Source organism: Belonocnema kinseyi, chromosome 5 (genome assembly GCF_010883055.1).
Source record: "Belonocnema kinseyi isolate 2016_QV_RU_SX_M_011 chromosome 5, B_treatae_v1, whole genome shotgun sequence".
Lineage (NCBI taxonomy): Eukaryota > Metazoa > Arthropoda > Insecta > Hymenoptera > Cynipidae > Belonocnema > Belonocnema kinseyi.
The window spans coordinates 85,687,836-85,707,344 of NC_046661.1; the positions used below are offsets into that span (position 1 = coordinate 85,687,836).

The window sequence follows — 19,509 nt, forward strand, 5'->3', positions numbered from 1 at the left end:
CTTCGCTTGAAAATTTAAAAATTTGGTAGAAACTTGCCACTTAACTTTATTCTTAAAAATTCAAATATTTTATGAAAAATTGTCTTTTTGGGATGGAAGTTCTGAGATTTTGTAAAAAAATCCTGTTTTTGCCTGAAAAAAATCAACAAGAATCGACTGTAGAAGAAAATTTTTTATAATAAAAATTTAACAACTTTGTAAAAAATTCAACTATTTCTATCTTAAAATCCCAACATTATTGATGAAATTTCTGTTATTTCTTTAACAATAAAATCTTTCATGGTTGAAAATTCGTCTTTTTCAATTGAAAATAGAGTTTTTATTATTTTTTTTTTTTTTCAAATAGTATCAAAATAGTGTCATCACTCTAAAAAAAATGTCAAATTGTAAAATCAATTCAGGCTAATTCGTGAATTTCAAAATCCCCGTAAAGTACTTAAATAATAATTAAAATTTTGAAAAAATTTAATTTTAGTCAATTAAAAAGCCTTGATTATTAAACGTTTTTTATTAATTAATTTTTTACAAACTAAAGTATATCGCTTTTAAGAAATTGCAAATAATCTTATAAAAATTGGTTAAATTCAACTGGAATAAATTTGATTTAAGTCACTTGTACTTTCATTAAGTACTTTTCTCTGCTTTGTACTTTTCTAGAAAAGGGAGAAGGTCTCCCAATTGGTCCGTGTAAAAATCAGGAAGCCACTCTTTTTCCTCTGGGACGTCAGAATTTTTCCATGTTTCCAAATCTTTCAAAGAAGTTACACCAGAAAGAACCAGAAGTGTTTTAAAACCACAACGAGTCCCCAGAAGAATGTCGGTATTTGCTCGATCTCCAATCATTAAAGTTCGTTTCGGATCAACGTTGTAAGTTTTTTTAATAATGCTGCTCATGTAGGGTTCTGGTTTTCCCAGGATGATCGGTTTTCTATCGACACAGGTCTCCACAAAACGGACGAATGCGCCAGTTCCTAAAAAATTAGGATTAAAATTTAATTTTTCATTAAAAAAAAAAATTAGAAAATTATTCAAAGAATTTAGGTAGGTAATTAATAGTTTTCAAAAATAATAAGATATAGGACAAATTTATCATTTTTTCACTTATTTTTCAAGGAAAATTTAACTTTCTACCATAAAAAATGTCTCTTTAACAAAATAATTTAATTAACAATCCAAAAAGATGAATTTTTAACAAAAAATCATTTTTCTGCACAATAATTTAATTTACAGCCAGAAAATATGAATTTCAGGCAAAAATTTCATTTAAAAACAAAAATAAAATTTTTAATAAAGAAATTTAACTTTTATCTATGCCGTTGAATTTTTAATAAAAAAGCTTAGTTTTCAACAAAATAGTTAAAATTTCAACGAAAATGATGAAATTTTTACTAAAACTGACGAATTTTCAAATCGAAGACAAATTTTCCAAAAAATATTTGAATTTTCATCCAAAAAATCTAAGTTTTAAACAAGAAGTAAATTTCCTATAAAATTACTTAAATTTTTAATTTAAAAAATATGAATTTAAAAAAAAACAGTCGACTTTTCAAACAAAAAGGATGACTTTTTAACCAAATTCTTCAATTTTCAAACCAAAAACTTACATTTTTATACAAGAAATATGAAATTTCAACAAAAATAGATAAATTCTACAACCAAAAAGACCAATTTTCTAAAAATGGTTGAATTTTCATCAAAAAAATATGAGTTTTTAACAAAAAATAAATTTTCTTTGAAATAACTTGGATTTTGAAACCAAAAATACGAATTTTCAAAGAAAAAGTTGAATTTTCAACTGAATAGTTACATTTTTACCCAAAAATATAAAATTTCTACTAAAATAGGTACATTTTTAAACCAAGAAGATAATTTTTCAAAAAGATATTTCAAGTTTCATAAAAAAAAGATTTCAGTCAACTTTTCAACCTTAAAATTTGAATTTCAAACAAGTAAATTTTCAACGAAATAATTAAATTTTAAGACAAAAGGAATAACTTTTTTTACAAAACAGTTGAATTTTTAACCAAAAAGAATGAGTCTTTTAACGAAACTGTTGAACTTTGAACCCAAAAATACAAATTTTCAAAAAACCGGTTGAATTTTCAATCAAAAAGGATGAATTTTTGTCAGAATTGTTGAATTGTCAACCAAACAGATGTATTTTTATCGAAAAAAGATAAAATTTCTAATCAAACAGATTAAATTTCAAACCAAAAAGATCATTTTAAAAAAAAAAACTTAAATTTTCACCTAAAAAAGATTTCAGTTGACTTTTCAACATTAAAATATGAATTTTATAGAAGTGAATTTTCTACAAAGTAAATTTTTTAATTAAAAAGGAAAAATATGAAAAGAATGATTCAATTTTTAAACAAAAAATATTTCAATTATCTTTTTACTTTTTCAAAAATAATACAAATAATCAAAATACGACTTTTAAACAGAAAATGGGAAATTTACGTATATAATTTATAGTTTTCAAAAATAATAAGATATAAGATAAATTTATAATTTTCAAATTTATTTTGAAACAAAAATTTACTTTTCTAACATAAAAGATGTATTTTTAACAAAATACTTGAATTTTCAACAAAATAATGTAATATTCAACCTAAGAAGATGAATTTTCAACAAAAAATGCAAAAATAATTTTCAAAAAAATATATAAATTTTCAACAAATACAAATCTATCTGTACAAAAATTGAATTTTATCAGAAAATATTAATTTTAATCAAAAATTTTATTTTCATCAAACATTTTTAGATTTGGAGACAAACAGAGAAATCTTAATATAAAAACACCATTTTTATCAAGAAAGTTTAACCTTTGTAAATGCCATTGAAATTTCAATAAAAAAATTTTTTTAATTTCAACCAAAGATATGGAATTTCTACTAAAACAGATGAATTTTGAAACCGAAAAGATAAATAAAAAAAATTAATCGAATTTTCATCAAAAAATTGTTGAATTTTCAACCAAATACTTATATTTTTATCCAAGAAAGATGAAAATTCTATTAAAACAAATGAATTTTTAAACCGAAAAGAAAAATTTTCAAACGAATAGTTTCATTTTTATCCAAAAAATATTAGTTTTAAACAAAAAGTAAATTTCCTACGAAATAACTTGAATTTTGAACCCAAAAATACAAATTTATAACAAAAAAGCAGTTGAATTTTCAACCAAAAAGGATGATTTTTTAACAAAATTGTTTAATATTAATTCCAATACTTGTATTATTATAAAAGAGAGATGAAATTTTTTTACTCAAGCAGATGTATTTTTAACCGTAAAGAAAAATTTTCAAACAAATGGTTCAATTATCATAAAAAAATATGAGTGTTAAACAGAAATTAAATTTCCTCCACAATAACTTTTTAATTTTGAACCCAAAAATACAAATTATAAAAAAACAGTTGAATTTTTAACGAAAAAAAAAAATTGTTTTTTTTTTAATTTTTTTTTAAATTGTTGAATTTTAAACCAAATAGTTGTATTTTTATAAAAAAAAATTAAATTTCCACTCAGACATATGAATTTTTAAAACAAAGAGATCATTTTTCAAAAAAATACTTGAAGTTTCAACCAAAAAAGATTTCAGTTGACTTTCTAACATTAAAATATTAATTTTAAGGAAGTTTTGTACAAAATAGTTTAATTTTCAAACAAATAGGGTGAATTTTTAACGAAATTGTTGAATATTCAACCTAAAAGTTACATTTTTATCCAAGTTAGATGCATTTTCTACTAAACAAATAAATTTTTCAATTAAAAATAGTTAAATTTAAAAAAAAAAAAAGATTTCAATTATCTTTTTACTTTTTCAAAAATACATCATTTGACCCAAAAAAATTTATTTTTCAACTAAAGACATCGAATTTCTACTAAAACAGATGAATTTTGAAACCGAAAAGATAAGTTTTAAAAAAAGTAGTTAAATTTTCATCGAAAAAATATGAGTTTTAAACATGACATAAATTTCCTATGAATTTTAATCAAAAAGTTTATTTTCAACAAAATATTCAGATTTTGAAATAAACCGATAAACCTTAATGCAAAAATAGAAATTTTTAACAAAGAAGTTTAACTTTGATAAATGCCGTTAAAATTTCAATTAAAAAAAAATGAGTTTTAACAAGAAATAAATTTCCTACGAAATTACTCGAATTCTGAACTCAAAAATATGAATTTTCGACAAAACAGTTGAATTTTCAACCCAATAGTTACATTTTTATCCAAAATATAAAATTTCTACTAAAATAGATACATTTTTAGACCAAAAAGGTAATTTTTCAAAAAAGTTTCATAAAAAAAATATTTCAGTCAACTTTTTAACATTAAAATATAAATTTTCTACAAAATAATTAAATTTTAAGACAAAAAGGATAACTTTTTTACAAAATTGTTGAATTTTAAACGAAAAAGGAGCATTTTTATCCTAGAAAGATAAAATTTCTACTACAACAGATGAATTTCTAAACCGAAAAGGAAAATTTTCATTTTCATCCAAAAAATATGAGTTTTTAACAAAAAGTTAATTTCATATGAAATAACTTAAATTTTGAACCCGAAAATACAAATTTTCAACAAAACAGTTGAATTTTCAACAAAAAAAGGACTATTTTTTAAACAAAATTGTAGAATTTTAAATAAAAAAGATGAAATTTCTACTCAAACGGATGAATTTTTAAACCAAAAAGAAAAATTTTCAAACAAATAGTTGAATTCCTATAAAAAATATGAGTTTTAAACAAAAAGTAAATTTCCTACGAAATAACCTTCAAATATGAATCTTAAATAAGTAAATTTTCAACAAAATAGTTCAATTTTCAGACAAAAAGTATTACTTTTTAACCAAATTGTTGAATTTTCAACCAAAAAGTTGCATTTTTATCCAAAAAGACGCATTTTCTACTGAGCAAATACATTTTTATTTTAAAAAGACCAAATTACCCCCAAGAATAGTTAAATTTTTGACCAAAAAATATTTCAATTATCTTTTTACTTTTTCAAAAATAATACAAATAATCAAAATACAACTTTTAAACAGAAAATGGGAAATTTACGTATGTAATTTATAGTTTTCAAAAATAATAAGTAATTAATAATAATAAAATAATAAATAATTTACTTTTCTACCATAAAAGATGTATTTTTAACAAAATACTTGAATTTTCAACAAAATAATGTAATATTCAACCTAAAAAGATAAATTTTCAACAAAAAATGCAAAAATATTTTTCAAACCAAAATATAAATGTTCAACAAATACAAATCTATCTGTACAAAAATTGAATTTTATCAGAAAATATGAATTTGAATCAAAAAGTTTTTTTTCATCAAAATTTTTTAGATTTGGAGAAAAACAGAGAAATCTTAATACAAAAACACCAATTTTTAACAAGAAAGTTTAACTTTTATAAATGCCGTTGAAATTTCAATAAAAAAAATTTTAATTTCAACTAAAGGTATGGAATTTCTACTAAAACAAATGAATATTGAAACCGAAAAGATAAATAAAAAAAGTAGTCGAATTTTCATCAAAAAATTGTTGAATTTTCAACCAAATACATGTATTTTTATCCAAGAAAGATGAAATTTCTACTAAAACAAATGAATTTTTAAACCGAAAAGAAAATTTTTCAAACGAATAGTTTAATTGTCATAAAAAATAAATTATAAATAAAAAGTAAATTTCCTGCGAATTAACTTGAATTTTTAAATCGAAAACACAGATTTTCAACAAAAAAACAGTTGAATTTTTAAACAAAAATGTTGTGGAAGTTGCTTTTTTTTATCCAGGAACGATGCAATTTCTACAAAAATTTATAAATTTATAAAAATAAAAAGACAAATTTTCAAAAAAAAAATAATTGAATTTGCAAACAAAAAATATTTTAGTTGACTTTTCAAAGTAAAAATATGAATTATCAACAAACCAGTTGAATTTTCAAACGAAAAATTAAATTTCTCAATCATTTTCATAGTTAAATTTCCAACAAAATAAATAATTCGCAACAAAATCATTAAATTTGCAACAAAATAGTTGAATTTGAACTAAACTTTTTAATTTTTAACCAATAAGCTGATTTTTCTTTATCAAAGAAACATGCAATTCCTAATAAAATAGATGAATTTTTTAATTAAAAGGACAAATGTTCAAAAACAATAGTTGAATTTCCATCCAAAAGAAATTTCATTCTTACTTTTCAATATAAAAATATTAATTTGAAATAAAAAGTCAATTTTTCGCGAAGACTCTCGAGTTTTCAACTAAAAATGATGACTTTTTAACAAAATTGTTGAATTTTTAACAAATTAGTTGCTTTTTTTATTCAGAAAGGATGAAATTTCTACTAAAATAGTTGAATTTTTTAATTAAAATGACAAATTTTCAAAAATAATAGTTGAATTTCCATAAAAAGAAAGATTTCTGTTTGACTTTTTATTAGAAAAATATTAGTTTTAAATAAGAAGTAAATTTTCTACGAACATAGTTGAATTTTGAACACAAGAAATTTCTTTTTAACAAAACTGTTGAATTTTCAAACAAAAATGATGACTTTTTAAAATAAAAAGAAAAAATTTTCAAAAAAGTTAAACTTTCATCAAAAAAAAATTTTAATTTTATTTTTCGATATAGAAACATAAGTTTTAAGTAAGACGTAAATTTTTATTCTAAAATGGATTAATTTTTTAAATAAAAAAGACAAATTAAAAAAAAATAGTGGAATTTTCAACAAAAAAAAGATAATTTCTCAACAAAATAATTAAATCTGCAACAAAACAATTGAATTTTTAACTAAACTTTTGACCTTTTAACCAATAAGTTGATTTTTTTTATCAAAGAAGGATGCAATTTCTACTAAAATAAATCAATTTTTAATTAAAATGACAAATTTTCAAAAAGCATAGTTGAATTTTTATCCAAAAAGGATTTCAATTTCAGTTTTCAACCAAAAAATATGAGCTTTAATTAAGAAGTAAATTTTTCAGAGGGATACTTGAATTTTGAACCCAAAAAAAACATTTTTTTTTAGAAGATTGTTGAATTTTTAAAACAAAAAGGACGACTTTTTAACAAAACTGTTAAATTTTGTTTAAAAATTGAAATTTATAACTAAAAATATAATTTTTAGGAGGTCCCTTATTTACCTGGGTACATGAATACCTCCCCAGGAAAATTTTCATCCATATTTGTAGCGATAAAAAGACAATTTTCATCCCTCAGATATGTGGCTGCTTTCACCATTTTGAGGTAACTCAAATGCTCGTCAAAAGCAATGATAACTGCACCCACTTCAGGGTCTCTTTTTATTTTCGGAACTTCAGAAATATCGTTTAAAACATCTGGACCCCAACCAAAACTTTCTATACCGACAGCTGCCAATTCCTTTGCTATTCCTGAACATTTTTTATAAAATAAATAAGAGATTAGTAATAATCTTTAAAAAAATAAGGGACCGATAAAAAACAACGTCAGGGGAAATCGGGTGATTTTTCCAGAATATAGGAAAATAATAGGAAAATAAATTCAATAAAATAAAATTATTGTATAAGTACGAAAAAAATTAATTTTCTACCAAAAAGAATGAATTTTGAATCCCAAAGGACCAATTTTTCAACCAAGCAGTTGAATTTTCGAAAAAGACCAATTTTTAACAAAAAAGTTGAATCTGTAAATAAAAATAAACGATTTTTTTAGAAGAGAGTTTAATTTTTATCCTCAAAAGATTAATTTTCAATACAAAAGAACACATATTTATCCAAGAAGAAGAATTTTCAACAAAAGAGTTGAACTTTCAACCCCCCCCCCCCCAAATAAGTTTCAACAAAATAGTTAAATTACTGATAAAAATGTTAATTTGCCTCTAAAAAGTTGATTATTCAACCAAAAACTTTTTTACCAAAAGATGAATTCTCAACAAAGGTGGACGAAATTTCTATCAAAAAAGACGAATTTTCAAGCAAAACAATTAAATTTTTGAAAAAACGAAGAATTTTTATCAAAATCGTTAAATTTTCAACCTAAAAAGATGAATTTTCAACTACGGAGTTGAACTTTTAAGGAAAAGAGATGTATTTTAAACTAAAATGTTACATTTTCAACCAAGAGGGTCTAATTTTCTTACTAAAAAGACGAATTCTTAACAAAAAAATTGAATTTTCAAAGAAAAGTGACTTTTTAAAAAAATCCTTGAATTTTTGACCAATTAAGTTTTAATTTTCTAACAAATAGTTGACTTTTCCACTAAAAATCATTTTTTAATGAAAGTTAATTTTCAAGTCAAAACAATGAATTTTAAATCAAATAGTCGAATTTTTAATAAAAAAAGGATTAAATTTCGACCAAAAATAATTTCATTTTTTGAAATGGATAAATTTTTCACCAAGAAATTAAATTTGCAAAGACATAGTTCAATTTTCTGTCAAATTGTTAAATTTTGAATCCAAAAAGACGAATTTTATACAAAATAGTTGAAATTTGAAGCTAAAAAGGCGGATTATTAACAAATTAGTTCAATTGTCTACAGAAAAAACTCATTTTCAGCCAAATGAATGAATTCTCGACAAAAGAAACTGAATTTTTGAGTAAAAAAGAGGAAATCTTTCACAAACGGTGGAAAATTAAGCAAATAGTATAATTTTATACTAAAGTAGTTGAACTTTCTATCCAAAAAGGCGAATTCTAAACAAATAATTCGAATTTTCAACCACAAAGAATAAACGTCAACAAAAACAGTTTCTTTTTCAACCAAATAGTTGGATTTTTAAGAAAAAGAGATGTATTTTTAACCAAAATGTTACATTTTCAACCAAGAGGGTCGAATTTTCTGACCAAAAAGACGAATTTTCAACAACAAAAATTGAATTTTCTAGGAAAAGTGACATTTTATCAAAATCCTTGAATTTCCGACCAATTAAGATTGAATTTCCTACCAAAAAATATTAATTTTCACGCAAGAGGCACGAATTTTCTATCTAAAAAGATTAATTTTCAAAAAATAGAAGAATTATTAATGAAAAAGTTAATTTACCACCAAAAAGTTGACTTTTCCACAAAAAATCATAAATTTTTAATAAAAAATTTAATTTCCAAGTCCAAACAATGAATTTTAAATCAAATGGTCGAATTTTAAATAAAAAAAGATGAAATTTTTCCAAAAACAGTTTCGTTTTCAACCAAATAATTCAATTTTTAAAAAATAAAATAAGTTTTAATCAACCAGTTGATCGTGTAATTTTTAATTGAAAGAAATTAAACTTTAACCGAAAACAGTTTCATTTTCAACAATTTATTTAAATTTTTAACCAACGAGTTGAATTTTCAAGCAAATTGTTGAATTTTTATAAACAAATTCATTTTTAATTAATCAGTTGAACTTATAATAAAATAGTTGAAAGTGAAAGTAAGAGAGAAAAATTTTCAACAAAATACTTATACTTTAAACCAAATAGTTGAATTTTCAACCTAGAAAGATGAACTTTCAATAAAATGATCAAATTTTTAATTTAAAAAATTCAAGTTCAAAAATAATGTTTAATTTTGAACAAAATAATTGTTTGATTTTTAACAAAATAGTTCACTTTTGAACGAAATAATTCCATTTTAAACATAATAGTCGAATTTTTAATCAAATAATTAAATTTTCGAACAAAATAGTTGTTTAAAAAATAATAATTAAACTTTCAACAATACAGTAAAATTTAAAACAACATAATTTAATTTGCAACTAAATAAATACATTTTCAACGAAATATTTGAATTTTCAAATAAATGTTGAAATTTTTAACAAAATAATTGAACCTCCAACAAAACAGTTAAATTAAAAAATATACAGTTAAATTTTCAATAAAATAAATGAACTTTCAACTGAACATTTAAATTTTTAACAAAATAATTAAACTTTCAACAAAATAGTTCAATTCTTAACAAAATAATTAAATTTTCAAAGAAATATTTGAATTTTCAACTAAATAATTTAATTTTCAAACAAAACAGTTGCATTTTTAACAAAATAATTAAATTTTCAACAAAACAGTTGAATTTCAAACAATATGATTAAATTTGCAACTTCATAAATACATTTTCAACAAAATAGTTGAATTTTAAACTCAAATAATTGTATTTTTAACGAAATAATGAAACTTTTAACCAAATAATTGAATTTTTAACAAAATAATTAAATTTTCAACGAAATGATGAATCTCTAACAAAAATTAATTTTAAAGAAAGAAGTACGAATTTCACCAAAAAGATGAATTCTCAAGGAAAAATTAGTTCACTTTTAATTAAAAAAAAGATTTTAATATCAAATAAAAAATATTTGCATTCAACCAAAAAAAAACACGAATTTTCAACTAAATAATTAAATTTTCAAATGAACAGTTGAATTTTTAACAAATTAATTGAAATTACAACAAAAGAGTTCAATTTTGAACGATGTTATTAACTTTTTGACAAAACAGTTGAATTTCAAACAATATAATTAAATTGGTAACTAAATAATTTAATTTTTAACGAAATAATTTAACTTTCAACAAAATAATAGAGTTTTTAACAAAATAATTAAACTCTCAACTAAATAATGAATCTCCAACAGAAATGAATTTTAAAGAGAGAAGTACAAATTTCACCAAAAAGATGAATTCGCAAGGAAAAATTAGTTCACTTTTTGTAAAAAAGCTTTTTTATTTTAATTTAAAAATAGTTGCATTCAACAAAAGAAAACCCAAGAAACACGAATTTTAAAGTAAATAATTAAATTTTCAACAACATAGTTGAATTTGAAACAAAATAATTAGATTTTCGACCAAATAATTAAACTTTCAAAAAAAAAATAAGAAAGAAGTACAAATTTCACCAAAAAGATGAATTATCAAGGAAAAATTAGTTCACTTATAATTAAAAAAAGATTATAATTTCAATTAAAAAATAATTGCATTCAACCAAACAAAAAAACACGAATTTTCAACTAAATAATTAAATTTTCAAACAAACAGTTGAATTTTTAACAAATTAATTGAACTTACAACAAAAGAGTACAATTTTGAATAATATAATTAAATTTTTAACAAAATAGTTGAATTGTAAACAAAATAATTAAATTTTTAACAAAATAGTTTAATTTTCAACTAAATAATTAAATTTTTAACAACATAGTCGGATTTTTAACAAAATAATTAAACTTTCAACAAAATAGCTAAATTTTTAATTAAATAATTGAACTTTCAACAAAACTGTTAAATTAAAAAATATACAGTTTAATTTTCAATAAAATAGATGAACTTTCAACTAAACATTTAAATTTTTAACAAAATAATTAAGCTTTCAACAAAATAGTTGAATTCTTAACAAAGTAATTAAATTTGTAACAAAATAATGAAATATTGAAACAAAATATTTGAATTTTAAACAAAATAATTAAATTTTTAACAAAATAGTTGAATTTTCAACTGAATAATTACATTTTTAACAAAATAGTCGGATTTTTAACAAAATAATTAAACTTTCAACAAAATAGCTAAATTTTTAACAAAATAATTCAATTTTCAACTAAATGATGAAAAAATTAATTGATTTTTTATTCAAAAAATATTTTTATTTTAATTAAAAAATAGTTGAGTTTAATTCAAAAAAATACAAGAATTTTCAACTATATAGTGGAATCTTAAAACAAAACAGATCATTTTAAATTTTGAAGCAAAAACTAATCATTTTCACCCAAATAGTTGAAATTTCTATGAAAGTAATAGAAATTTTACACAAAAAGGATAAATAGAATTTTCAACAAAAGAGATAGATCTTCAAATAAAAATACGAATTCAGAAAAAATTAGTTTATATGTGAAACAAAAAAGAATTTTAATTGTTGTTTTTTTGCAAAAAGAGGAGAAATTTCTACCATGGCAGATGAGTTTTTAAGCTAAAAAGAGGAACTCAAAAAAAAAGTTGACTTTTGAACCAAGAAAGAGTTTTCAGTCAATAGACAAAAAAATTGAAAAAATTTGTTAACCAAATTGTCGAATTTTCAAATCAAAAATGCAAATTTTGTACGAAATATAGGAATTTTTAGCTCGAAAACGTGATTTTTCAACTAAAAAGTTCATTTTCAAGGAAACAGTTGAATTTTCTACTAAAATAATAGAATTCTATGTAAACAACAAACATAGAAAACAAATTTTTTTTCAGAAAAAAATGATTTTAACCTTTTTAAAATGATTGCAGTACGTAAATAATAAATTTGATAAGTAAATCAATTGTTATTAACAAATTTTATAAACAATCACTATAATGTGTCATTTAAGCGCGCGAAAATTTGTTGTTTTCCACACAATTCCTGAAATTTGTTTGAAAGTTTTATATAGTAACAAAACATTGATGAAACTTAAGAATTATTACTGCCGTAAACAAATTTTATAAACAATTGCCCGAGTTTCACATTTTCAAGAAAAAAAAAACTTTTTACCGTTTAAAATAATGTCTTTTTTTCTTATTTGAGAACATTTTTTCTACGTTTGTTTACATAAAATTTGGCAAAAACAAAACCTAAAAAATGTGTAACGTAATTTTTGATCGGTTCCATAAAATATTCTTTAAAAATTTTACCCTCGCTGCCAACAATATAGACTTTCTTTTTAAAGTTCAACTCTTTGAGATAAGTTGCAACCAGTAGTGAAGTACAAAGCATATCCTCTTCCTCGGCGATAAAGCCCATGTTTTTGCATTTTTCGACAAATTGCTTCGTAGTTTGGAGGCTGTTGTTTGTCACAAAGAAAATTTTTTTCCCCAGACTGCGAAAAGTGTTCAAGACGTCTGAAGTTTTGAACAATTTCTGCACGTTCAACCATAGAACTCCTGACAAAAAAAATAAATTATGCAACAAGATCCATTTCAAACCAGTCAGGCAAAATTTATTTTTATTTTTTTATTTACATTTCAAGTAGTAGAATCTATTGGCAAAACAAAATATTTTGTTTTCTAGACGAAATTAGGCGTCACGTATTTTTTCGATTTTAGACAAGGAATTTTCAAAATCGGACAAAGTCTGACTTGGAAAAGAGATTATTTTTGTAAATTTACTTTTTATAAATTAGAATTCAAATTATTTTTCAATATTTCTCGATTCATATAAATATATATTCTTAAATTATGAAGAGCGAAATTTCCAATTCTGAAAAATTTTTGTTTGTAGAAAAATAATTTTAAAAAATCTGACAAATTCTGACTGGGAAGAGGTATTTTTTTTGCTAATTCTCTTAATATAAATCAGAATTAAAATAATTTTTAAAAATGTCTCGTTCCTGATCTAAGATAAAATGTCCATAAAAAGAATTTCGACAAAACATGGAATACTCAAATTTGTAGTAAAAAAAATTAATTGTTAATAAAAAAACTAATTTTTAACCAAATGAATTATATTTCGACCAAAATGTTTATTTTCTGCCGAAAAAAGATAAATTTTCAACAAAATAGATGAATTTTCAATTTAAAAAAATAAGTTTAGAACTAAAAATAGAATAGTTTCATTTTCAGTTAGAGAAATGAATTTCGAAGTAATTAAAATAAATCGTCAAAAAAATAGTCAAATTTTCAACCAAATAACAAAATTTTCTGTCAAAAAGACTAAATTTCTATAAAAAGAAAGTTCGAGGAAAAATGAAATGGTTACGTTTTTAGTTGAAAAAATTCATTTTTAATTTTTTTTTAACTAATCTTCACTTAAAGAAATGAAATTTCTACTAAAAAGATTAATTTTCTACCAACAAATAATAATTTTTAATAATATAGATGAATTTTCAACTAAAAAATATAAATTTTCAACAAAAAATAGAAAAGTTTTGTTTTGAGATAGAGAAATAGGTTTTTAAGAATCTCAAATAAATTTTCAAAAAAAGAAGTTAAATTGTAAACCAATAAAATAAATTTTCCACGAAAAAGATTAAATGTCAATACAAACAAATTTCGAAGAAAAATGGAATAGTTAAATTATTAGTTTAAAAATTAATTTTCACTAAAAAAAACTACTTTTCAACTAAAGAAATGATACTTCAAGCAAAAGTATTAATTTTTTACAAAAAAATCCTAAAATATTTAACAAAATACATGCATATACAAAATGTTCATAAAATAGTTCAATTTTAGAAAGAAAAAAAAAGATTTTTCAACTAAAATTACGAATTAACCAAAAAATTTATTTTTAACAAAATACATTTGAAACAAAAAAGGTATTTCAGTCGCTATTCAGGATTAGCGAAAATCTCGAAAATTTAATTGACCAAATATTAAAATTTTTATTTTTAATATCAATTACTGAAATAATAAATCAGTAAGACTTTACAGTTGAAAGTATATTTCTAAACACTTTAAATTTTAAAGGCATGAATTTTGAAAATATCTTATTATCCATGTTTTAATCTTAAATTATTCGGTTTCAAGTTTCCTCTATTTATAATCGTGAAATTATTAAACGAATTTTTAAAAATAAATCAATTTAATAAATTTTAAAAGCTTTTTCATATTATTCAACACCAATTTTCAACCAAATTCAAGAATTCTTAACCAAAAAGTTAAGTTTTCAGTTAGAAAAGATGCATTTTTAAACAAAAAGATTAATTTACTACAAAAAAATTTCAAGTATATTCAAGAATTCTCAACCAAAAATTTGAATTATAAGGAAAGATTTTTTTTATTTTTAAGAAAGTATTTAACCAAAAAAATGCATTTTTAAAAAATTCAAATTATTTTCAATTTTTGTAGAATATTGCAGGGCTTAATTAAAAAATCTTTTAAAAAAAAATGTAAAGTATTCATGTTTTTAAATAAAAAATGTCTCACGTATTAAGGTTGTGAATTTGGAAGTGTCCACTTTTTAATACTAAATTTTAAATCTATTATTTTTGAAATCAATTAAATTACGAAAAATCCATATACTAAGCTTTGAATTTCACACGTGTAAAATCTTTACAATTGTTAAATTTCAAACTAAATTTTTGGGAATTTAAATTTATTAAATTTTAACCAGCAATAATCAAAGTACAGTCAAAATAATATTTTTTGTAATTAAAAAAAGAATGGACGCTTATAAAACTAGGATTTCAAAACTGATATGATAAACCTTTAATCAAAAAATTAATTTTTAACTAAATAGTTAAAGTTTCAACCCAAAATATTAGTTTTCAACCAAACATTTAATTTTCTACCAAAAATGACAAATTTTCAACAATAAAAAAATGTATTTTAAACAAAATAGATCATTTTTTAAACAAAAAACTTCATTTATAACCAAAAATATGGTGTTTCAACTAATGAGATTACTTTTCTGCCAATAAAGATGAATTTTCAATAAAGCAGTTTAATTTTTATCAAAAACAAATAAATTTTGAACTTAGAATAGTTAAATTTTCAAATAAAATAATTTTCAACCAAAATAGCAGATAAAAAAGATTAATTAATTAATTTCTACCAAAAAAGATAAATTTCGAACCAAAAATGTAATATTTAAATTTTCTGTTAGAAAAACAACATTTCAACAAAATAGATCAATTTTCCACCAAAGAAATACATTTTTACGCAAAATCATGAATTAATGAACTAATGAGATTACTTTTCTAACAAAAAATACGAATTTTCAACAAAACAGTTTAGTTCTTACCTGAAAGAGATAAATTTTTAACTTCGAAATAAATAGATTAATTTTAAGTAAAAAAATCATTTTTTAACAAAAACATTCGAATTTTCAAGAAAATGGTTAATTTCCAACCAAAGAAATAAATTTTTATCCAAAAAGATGATGTTTGAAACAAGAAAATTAATTTTCGAAAAAAGAAAAATTTCAAAAAAAGACATGAATTTTCAACGAAAAACAAAATAGTTAAATTTTCAGTTATAAAAATTAATTCTCAACAAAAAAATGAATTTTCAACCATAGAAAGTCAACCTTAATCAAAAAGATGAACTAATGAACTAATGATATTACTGTTCTAAAAAAATAGACACATTCTTAACAATATAGTTGAATTTTAATAGAAAATGAATTTATTTTTAGCAAAAGTGTTGAATTTTTAACCCAAAAGATTAAGTTTCAACCAAAAATCAAATGATTCAATTTTTAACAACAAAAAAAGGAAATTTCAACAAATAAAAAGAATTTACAACTAAAAATAGAGTAGTTAAATTGTCAGTTAGAAAAAAAATATTCATTAAAATTTTTTTTAACAAAATACTTCAGTTTTCAGTCAAAGAAATGAATTTTTAACCGAAATGATGCTTCGACTAATAAGACTATTTTTCTTCTAAAAAATATAATTTAATAACAAAGTTTAATTTTGAATGAAAACAGATCAATTTCCAACTTAAAAGTAGAATAGTTCAATTTTCATTTAAAAAATTATTTTTAACCAAAAATAGAGTATTTAAATTTTAAAATTAAACTAACTGTTCATTTTTTAATTAACGTTATGAATTAGTAAAGTAAATTTGTCAACATTGTACATTCATAATAAAAATAAAAATTTTTAAGTAAAAAATAATTTTAAATTATACTAGGATTTCAAAACTGAATAATATTGAATATGATTCAAGAAAGTTTTTATTACATGTTCAAAAAAACCGATATTATTTAGTTAATTTTAAACCTGTTTTTAATTTTTCGACGGAACAGGGAAATCATACACCACATCAGATTTTGTAAAGAATAATTTAATATTTAAATTAAGAAATACGTTATAGATATTTAAAGTATGGATTTTTTTAAACAATCTTCAAACTTCAAATATCCATAAAATTATAGAAATTTTTCATTCAAATCTGAAAAATACCTGCACCCTAATTTTATCTCAAAAATACCATATTTTGTCACCACAGAAATCAATTAAGTATTATTATAAAAATTGTAATTTAACTTACCATCACAATCTGTTAAAATGGTATCAAAAGAATCCAAAAATTCTCTTATTTGCTCATCACTCAAGGATTTTAAATACGTGGTAGACATTTGTTTGCAGAACTTTTGTTAACTCGCTGAATGAAAAGAAAAATTCAAGTTTAATAAATGATAAGCACAGGCACTAAAAATATTTCACTGAGATCAAATTTATTGTACGTCACAACCATAAAAGAGTTGTAAAATAAATGTGTTAAAATCCTTTTTTAAAATCGGGAACGATATCGAAGAACCGACGTTTAATGAATCTACACATATTTAAAATGCAGCTTCGCAATCACTGCTCAACTCTTTATCACTTCATGTAAATGAGCTAATACTTGAATAAACATGAAGTCTCACACACATCAATAATCGCAAATGATCCGACAGTTTTTACACCCTCCTTTTTCACTTACAATAAAATGACCCACGTTAATGTGAACTGATCGTCAACAACTAAAAACAAATTTCAATTGTTTGAAATTGTACAATTTTTTATAAAAATCCTTTACACCTTATCAAAAAGTTATATTTTCTACCAAAAAATACAAATTTTCAACAAAATAGATGAATTTTCAACAAAAAACTATCAATTTTCAACAAAAAACTATAAATTTTCAACAAAAAATAGAATAGTTTAATTTTCAGTTAAATAAATGTTGAATTTTCAATTTAAAAAATTGTTTTCAACCAAAGAAATGAAGTGTCTAACAAAAAGATTAATTTTCTTCCAAAAAATCATAATTTTCAACAAAATAAATGCATTTTCAACCAATTATTTTAATTTTTAATGGGATTTCCAATCTAATAGTTGAATTTTCCACTTCAAAGGTTTTACTTTGAAATAGGCATTATTATTATGTCCAGACATAAGTTTATTTTATTTATTTTATGCTTTAAAATAATAATATTTCTTTTTATATGACAAGTGTGCTAAAATTGTTCTTATTTATTTTCCAAACAATTACTGTCATGCTTTACGGAAATCCAAAAGAATTCAGAATATTTTCTTTACGGAACATTAATATGATGTCTAACAGTTGGCAATTATTGACATGCCTAGATATAATTGTAAATCGCTTTATTATTTTTTTATTATGCTTTAACCTAATTGGAACCATTACTCCATTATGTTAAAGCATAATTTTAATTCGTTTCATTTTTATTATGCTTTAACCTAGTTTAAACTCGTTACATTTCCATTATGTCAAACCATAATTTTAATTCCCTTAGTCGCGGCGAGTACTAACAGATGGCGCCAAAGTAGTTTCAGAGTACCTACAGAAAGAAATATCTTTGACCTACATTTCAGAGTTTCGATACAGATTCCTGACTCTGGGGGGGGGGGTACCCTCCCACCATTAGATATTTCACGTGGAGATGTCCCTGGGCAAGATTTGGCAAGGCCCAGACCAGTTTTTCTATTTTCAAAAAAAGTAATTAAATTATTATGGGGCACAAATGGGACATTAAAATATAAATATCTGTTATTAACTATAAGCAGACTCTTGCTGTTCCGAATTAAAAATAATAAAATGGGTCGCAAATAGGAATAATATATCACAAAAAAAAATTTGTGGAGTTTTGCGGAGGCTTTCCCAAAGTCGGGAATTCACGAGAGATACTCTATTACGCCACACATCTGCCATATCGCGCTCGTCAAGGGACTTCTGGTCAACCTGACCTAGTTTGAATGTTTGATGAAGTTATATATATATCAATGATAAAAGTATTATTTTCAGTAAATAGTTTTTGATAAATATTGTGTACAATGACGACTGAAACATAATTAATATGAAAAGAAAAAACACTTTAGGCCTAGGTCAAATACGTGTTAAGAAACATCGTGCAAGACAAGAACTTAAATTCTTTTCATCGTGTGCATAAAAATAGAAATTTATTTATTTGTATTTTAAAAAATTGTACTCGCCCAAGAAGAATGTGAAATATATTATTGGTGATTCTATAACATTAAAATAAATTGCAAAAAAGATGTTTTCCGGAAATTTTTTAGATTTCAGATTATTAACTTAAACATAAACTGTCCCTATCCAACATTTTTTGTAGAAACTTTTCAAGACGCTGAACAAAAAATACGATTGTTGAATTTGAAAAATCGTCGACAAAGTTGCCTTTATACGGGAGATTCCGAGTATACACCTATTATGAGAAGGAGAAATAGATTGAAAATAAATATAGGTAAAAGGAGAAAGTCTTGACTCAAGATGTAATGTCAAATGTGCCCAAATTAAATACTGAAGTATTTTTGAAGGCTTGATAGTCAATTTCATATGCAATTATTAAAAATTTATTTGTAAGTGAATACCATACATGTCAATTTTAAACTTGAATAATTTCTAATACAGTTTAAATTTGATAAAAAGCGAATTTTTTTTTTGTAATAAATTTAAAAGTTTAGTAAAGTTATCAAGTTTTTACATAACTTAAAATGTTGCAATGTAAAGCAATTTCTAAAATTTTACTGGTCTTGAAAACGGGTTTTTTGAAGCATCAAAGACTGAAAAATTATAATATAATATGTATTTTCAGGAGCATTATACTAAATAAAATAAATTTTGTT

General features: G+C 22.1%; 1 protein-coding gene across 7 annotated transcripts in view; it reads right to left on the reverse strand.

Moving 5' to 3' along the window:
* Positions 1-503: 503 nt before the first annotated feature.
* Positions 504-19,509, reverse strand: part of LOC117172330 (glycerol-3-phosphate phosphatase-like) — a 78,171-nt gene continuing 59,165 nt past the window's right edge. For 5 of the 7 annotated variants that reach the window (XM_033360128.1, XM_033360126.1, XM_033360127.1 and 2 more), the window contains exons 2-5: positions 16,910-17,023; positions 12,611-12,859; positions 7,157-7,405; positions 504-971 (exon numbers count right to left, since the gene is read on the reverse strand). In XM_033360128.1, coding sequence (XP_033216019.1) covers positions 625-971; positions 7,157-7,405; positions 12,611-12,859; positions 16,910-16,997 — 933 coding nt within the window. In that variant the 5' untranslated portion in view covers positions 16,998-17,023 and the 3' untranslated portion in view covers positions 504-624. Of the gene's footprint in view, positions 972-7,156; positions 7,406-12,610; positions 12,860-16,909; positions 17,202-17,344; positions 17,359-19,509 lie in introns of those variants that run through there. The other 2 variants (XM_033360131.1, XM_033360124.1) reach the window with 2 other exon arrangements.